The 7278-nt window shown below is 35.4% G+C and overlaps 1 protein-coding gene across 1 annotated transcript; it reads left to right on the plus strand.

Moving 5' to 3' along the window:
- Positions 1–4079: 4079 nt before the first annotated feature.
- Positions 4080–5354, plus strand: LOC145782335 (metal cation symporter ZIP14-like). Its single transcript, XM_082594125.1, has one exon. It carries the CDS (start codon positions 4080–4082, stop codon positions 5235–5237), a length of 1158 nt encoding a protein of 385 aa, XP_082450251.1. The 3' UTR covers positions 5238–5354.
- The last annotated feature ends 1924 nt before the right edge of the window (positions 5355–7278 follow it).

Genomic DNA, 7278 nt, shown 5'->3' on the forward strand with positions numbered 1-7278 from the left:
AACCCATGGTGCAGAAGAAAAAAATGTATTCTTCATTGCGTTGAAAGGGCAAGGTGCGATTATCCAGATTTCAAAAAAGCCACATTGTCATCCTCCAAGATGTAATTATTGACGTATTGGGAGTTTAGTTCAGTTTCGTTTGCCTGATCTTACAGCCAGCAAATAAGAGAAACCTGGATGATGGGCGACACCTTGACGCGGTGTTCAGGCTTTCAACTAAGATTGCCCTTACAAAAATAGGCATAATATTGCTACTATTTTTGATCAAGTTAAACTTTTCTTTTGTCTTTTAAACATCGATCGATACCAGATATGTGGTGATTTCAATCAGAAATGATTATTTTAAATGTTGGCAAGGGTATAGAGATAAAAAAAATCATTAAAAAAAAAAACCCAAAAAAGATTTTTTTTTTTTACCATACGTTTTCCCATATGGCCTACACTGAAAATTTCAAAGGGCCATTGCTTGGCGAATACTTGAACAAACCTGCTCCAATTTTTTTTGGGGAGTTTCTAGGACCAACCTCATAATCTGAAGAGGTTGCCGCCATGTTTTGGAAAAAAAAAGTTTTTTTGACCCACCCTATTGTAGAGGCTTTGAATCACTGACGCAGGCCCGGTCACCGAGATTGATAGAGTGAAGTTTCCGATTGTTGAAGTCTTATTGCCTGGAATTATTCCATCCGTTAGGTGTCGCTGAATGGAGGACAGTCCCGTGCGTTGCTCAAGCGCACACCCCGAGAGTGGAACCAGGGCAGCCCTCAGGTTTGGTGGCCGTGCTTAACTATATTTATTGATGCATATAGGCTACCGCAATATTAGATCCTTTCATGCACGTCTTAAACCATTAAGGTTTTGCCACCTTTTTCTTTTGTTTGTTTGTTTGTTTATTGGCCGCTGCGAAAAAATATGTACAATAAATCAAAACACAATGTACAGTAAAACTGTTGAAAAGTTTACAATAAAAAAAAAAACGAGTAAAAAATGATGGTAGCATCACAGCAGCGGGAGGCTGCGAAGTGACCGTTCAAGGTCTTCAAGTCAAGCAGCCACCCTTAACTCATCAATAATAAACAAACAATAAACAATACAATAAACAATAAAACACAATGTACAGTAAAACTTGTTGGTTTTGTTACTGCATTTGTTTTTCACAATATCATTTCTTTTGCATTCTGACAAAGAAAAAAATAAATTGAATTGATCTTGAAGCTTCTTCGTTTCAGAAGTCACGCGCTAACCAACTGAGCTATAATGATACAATTAGTGTCCTGTATACAAAGAAGGGCATCATGCTATGTTACAATGATGTAACCTACTGTGTTGCAGAATTTTGTGCGTGAATATTATTTTGAGGCAAAAATGAAAGATAATTAGGCTAAAAGCGAATAGCACTAGCAAAAGTTGTTATCTTGCAAAATGTGCAGTAGCTTAGGCTACATGACCTTAAAAGGGCACCATTGCTGCCCCTCCATCCAGTGCCGGATTAAGGGTCTGCTGGCCTGTAGGCACATTTTATAAGTGGCCCGAAAATCAGGGTTGCCAACTAAAAAATTCGAATTATCAGTGTTGTCAAATCATTGTCACAAAGATCGTTGTTGCAACTATAACACAGGGTACCGTGCAAAAACTTGGTCATATGCCTAACTAAATAACAACTTTGCGCGTTTTTGCGATTGAAAACGCGTTAAACTAGTTTTTGGAGGTCAATCTTACGGAGTAGATCGCTTTCAATACACAAAAGTGCCAGTGTACCAAGACGTTGTTGACACATTGTTGATCTTTCAATTCGTCTTTTTTTAACGATTTTTGCAACCTTTAATTCATCTGGAAAAACAGAGCTATTAAGATAGATACTTATTACTTATTAGTTTACTTATCAGTTTAGAAAATAATTATTTTGAAAACATGACTAAATTTCTACTTATTTTAAAGTGGCCTGGATTTTTGACTGGCCTGTAGGCACGAGCCTACTTTGCCTAATGGTTAATCCAGTACTGCCTCCATCCACAGAAAAATTGAGGGCAGGGGGGCATCCGCCAACAAACAACGAAGTGATCATTGAAAGAAGTCAGCTTATAAATGATAATACAGTAGAATTCGTCTATAGTGACTTTGGCTATAGTGACACCTGTTGCAAAGTCCCGTTTGCATACGCAACAGTTGAGTGCAATTCGGTTATGGTGACAATTTTTCCGCGGTCCCTTCAGGTGTCACTATAGGCGAATTCTACTGTAATAACAATATATTCAATTTTATTTTTTGCTGCTGGCGCAAATATGTAGGCTATAGAACGACAAAGTAAACCTACGAATTTGACCCCAACAAAAGGGGAAAGATGGCAAAACCCAAAAGTTTAAAATATACATCGATAAAACAGTAGGCTACTAGTTAAACTACCACTCTCTTAAAATTGTACAGCCATCAAGCCTGGAAGAGAGATAGAAAAAAATTTTTTTTTTTATAATTTCTGAATTTGCTTCAATGAAAGCTAGACCTATTGAATTTTGAACTTTTAATAAAACTAAACAAACACTGCTTTAATTCGTCTGTTGTGTGGAATTTTAATCAGCTTTTACGACAGTGTTAAGGGAGATCTTTTTCAGATATTAAGTGTAGTTGACAAATGATTATGTTTGAAGAATTTACGTAGCTGTCGTGGAATAATTTATCCGGAATAGTCTGGCAACACCATCTGAAATCACTATTCATCATTCTGTTTATCTCGGTCAGTTGAGTTGATGGAATGGATAAATGAGTCATGGTACAACGTGGAGATTGGTGTATTGTATTCATAGAGAGAAAACTTTTATTCCGTCTCTTGCGAGAATAGCACGGTACAATAACAAACAATAGGAATAAAATAGCACCATAGCAATGTGGACACTACAACAGACAGAAAGCAGTAAAAGACTAATCAGTCAGCTTCAGAATGTGACAAATGTCAATTGTCAAGCATGGGCAAATCATAGTTTTTTTTAACGTGGTTAGTTTAGATAAGCGATATTTTTTGTGGTTTTTGTTAAAAACAATTGCGAAGCTATGTTACCAGTCTATAACGTTGTTCATAACAACTAGAAGTGTACCTATAAACCTTATATTGGACAAGTTTCGATCCTAGGTAACCACAATGACCTGTTGGTAGTGCAGGATGTGCATTTACAAATTCAGTTAATTGTTTTTTTCTCTTACAATCAAGTAACAAGGCCATAGTTTGCCCAGTCTACTGGTTTTAATTTTTCTCTCTTGTAGTTCAAAGGAATAAAATCTATGGCAGGTAGCTTTCTTGAGAAGGCAAAAGCATAAGAAATATCAGTGTTTTAACAATACCGTAGTTGAAATTAAACTAAAAATACTATTACAGTAATACTACAAAAACTGCTCAATGCCAAGCAAAAAGCCAAGCAGAGCAAATTAAATCACATATAGTTATTAATCTCTAAACCCTTGACAGCCTGTTTCACCCAAAAAGGGAGATCATCAGAAAATCTTTATTCAAATAAAATATTAAGGACCTTCTAGTGATCCCCCTTTTAACAAATGATGCACAAGATACAACCGACTTGGAGTGGAATAGATCACATGAAGTACAATAGCTAAGCACATAATACAAAAGATCAAAAAACCCATAAAAAAAATGGTGAAATGCCACAAGCCAACAATTGTCTGTGTTTAACTGTTTATATTGTGTAAAAATTAAATATTTTGATTCATGTTTTCATTTGCAGAATAGTAAGACCAGTGTCATTGTGGCATACTTGAGAATCGTCATGTTTCTATTGTTTCTTATTTTAATTCTTCCTTGGACATCTACATCATTGGATTTCAATACTTTTGTTGAAAACTATAAAGATTGTGACCCAGTTGGGTTTCCTCATGAGCCATTTCAACATGTAGCAAAAAAATTTGGCTCCAAAAAAGTTATTAACGTGGCACAATTATTAGAATTTCTGCAACGTCTTACAGCACATGGTGAATCTATTGACAAGTTTGTCTCGACTGATTTGGACTGCAACACGATGAACTTATTGAATTCAGAACATCAAGATATGTTAATAAATTCCACTGTGTTTTATGAAATGTGTCCAACTATTATAAACCTGCTTGACATTTTTAAGCAAGAATCTAATAGCACAGAATTCCCTAAAGATGCCAGTGATACAGATACACCAAGTAAAAGTTTGGTGTGGGGTTTTGGATTTTTGTCTGTCACTATAATTAGCTTGTGCTCTTTAGTTGGAATTAGTTTTCTTCCTTTAATGAAAACCAAGAAGTATGATTTTATTTTGTTATATTTGGTAACTCTAGCTGTTGGTACTTTATGCAGCAATGCTTTATTTCAGCTGATACCTGAAGGATTTGGAATTGACAGTGATCCCATGACCGTGTGGAGATCAGCAGTTATTTTTGTGGGTTTTTACATGTTTTACCTTATTGAGAATATTTTGGAAAGAATATTTAACCAATCGCATAATCATAGTATCAATGACAATGATTCAGAGCTCACACATTTACCAACATCTAAGAGTGAAGATAATCATATCCTTGAAAAAAAAGATTCATCGCCTTCAAGTGCATCAGAGTGGAATAGCAAAATGAATTTATCAAACCAAAAAGATTTATCTACATCAAAGATATCAGTGATTGAAGTTACACAAAATTCAAGTGAAAAAAGCTACATAGATACAAAGTTTTGTCAACCAAATGAGAAAGCTAAGAAAAAGCAGCTGTGGATATTCAAGAACTATAAGACAATTAAAACTGTTGCATGGATGATAACCATTGCTGACGGAATTCATAATTTTATTGATGGATTGGCCATTGGTGCATCGTTTTCTACTTCAATGATTCAGGGCCTCAGTACATCTCTAGCTATTTTTTGTGAGGAATTTCCTCATGAGTTGGGTGATTTTGCAATTTTGATCAGTTCTGGGATGTCCATAGGACAAGCAGCATTTTATAACTTTGCTTCTGCCTGTTGTTGTTATTTAGGGCTGATTGTTGGAATACTGATTGGACATGATATATCCTCTGCCCAGTGGATCTTTGCATTAGCTGGAGGAGTATTTCTCTATATTTCTTTAGCTGGTATGTTACCAGAAGCTCAGGCACAATGTTCAGGAAAGCAATTAAAAAAATCTCCCTGGAAATGTCTTATTGTGAAGCATATGGGCTTATTGTCAGGATTTCTTATCATGTTCTTATTGACATCATACAAAGATAAAATCACTGTGTAGATAATATATGATCATTTTCAGAAAGTAAAACTTACTGGTGAGTGTAAAATAAGAATTTATATGATATATACAATATACATATTTTTATATTGAAGCTCTGACACTTTATCAAAATAACATTTTATTGACAGAATAATAATTCAATCAAAATATTTTGTGTGGTTATCATAATACAATATATATCAGGCTTTGAGGCAAATAGATTTTAAGGTCTATTCTTTTCAACATTCCACGTTGGTGATTTTTCATGTCATAAATGAAGCTCGTTTGATATAATTGTTAATTTCCAATCCCACAAGCACTGGCGCCGACTTACGGGGTGGCCACGCCGCCCCATAACCGCTGTGGCGGGGTGGCAGCCACCCCGTTTAGGTTACATTACTTACTGCAAATAAATACAATTTGAACGGACGTTTAAATCTTTTTTTGATCATTGGTTTTCGCTTCAAGTCAACGTAAAGCAAGAGGTGAACCAATGCAGTATTGCGAAGAAAATGATTGTTTTTGTCACAAGCATGATGCTCGCGTAACATCAAGCAAGCTACGTGAAGATTACACAACACGTGGCTACGAGTTTTTTCCTTGTTGTTGTTGCGATCGTTTTATTTGTTACTTGTCATAAGTGAAAATTGTGAAAATGTACAAAGTACTGCATTGTGAAAATATACTTATTGTTGCCTTCCACCACCTGCGAGGCAGAGCGATCGTTTAGTGCAATCAGGCGCATAAAAACCTACTTGCGATCTACCATGACGTAACAGTGATTGAACCACGTCCTAATTTTAAATGTTTATCAAGCTGAAGCTTCACGGTTACAACTTGACCAGTTGATTAACAGTTGGATTGACAAAGCTGCTGTTCGCAAAAATACTTTTGCCAAATGTTAAGTGTCAGAGCAGCAACGTAACAATAAAATTCACGACATACCTCCTGTGCTTTGTTTTAAAGTTGCTTTGTAAATTATCGAGCTACAAATCAGATGTGAAAAGACAATTGCATCTACGAACCACGCTTAGTAAAAATCAAACAAAAACATGCAGTTTAAAAGTTTTTAGGTTGCCATATTGTGCTATCCGCCACCCCGTGCAAAAATAAAAGTCGGTGCCTATGCCCACAAGCATCAGTTTATACCAATTTTTTTCAATAATAAAATATTTGATATTTTTTGTTCAGTAAAGTGTGGAAGCTCAATATATTAAAAAAGAATACATTTTTGTATAAAATCAAAATACAATATAAAATGGCTTGATAATGATTATATATATTTTTGTTACACAATAAATTTAGTATCGTTTTATTGCCCTGTATGGCCACTGGTGCATCGTTGGCCTATATGCAGGTTGGCCCTATGCAAGTTGGCCTATATGCAGAGTTGCCAATACCCACATTTTGAAAATGTTACCTGAAGCATGTTACAAAATTTCCTTTTTTTTAATGCTGTACAGTGTACAGTCACCCCTTGGTTTAATGAAAAGTGTAAATGTGTGAGTTTGTAACAAAAAATTAAAACTATTTAAAACGCTTAAAAGAATGCGTTGCTATGTGTTTGTCATCAATACAAGGTTGCAAATGCAGAGCACAACTTGTAGACACAGACACGTGCCATGCACATACATACACACCCAAACTATGGCACCAGGGTGAGTAACGTGCTGCCTCACTGTAAGGCCTGGTGGTTTAGACACATTTCTGAATTAAATGCATTTTATTGGGTGCTTGGTAGCTTTACTTTTACCATGGCACAATTGTGCTAGACTTCATTAGCACTCAAACGTTCGTGTGGCAAACATTGACCTATCAAGCTGGAATATCAAAAATTTGTGACAATAGTTTTGTATGGTAACATTGTTATTAAGCCTATTTATAACTTAAATGGCATAATATATATACAGAAAATACCAAATAGGTCTATGGCATAAAGGTTTACCACAGCAATCTGCCAAGGAAAAATCTGGGGCTTTTTAAAAATCTCATCTAGAGTGAAACAATCTGTTAAGGTTTTTAGAAGAACAGCAACTATGTTTATTTAATATTACATCAA

This window comes from Aplidium turbinatum, chromosome 13 (genome assembly GCF_918807975.1).
Source record: "Aplidium turbinatum chromosome 13, kaAplTurb1.1, whole genome shotgun sequence".
Classification (NCBI taxonomy): Eukaryota; Metazoa; Chordata; class Ascidiacea; order Aplousobranchia; family Polyclinidae; genus Aplidium; species Aplidium turbinatum.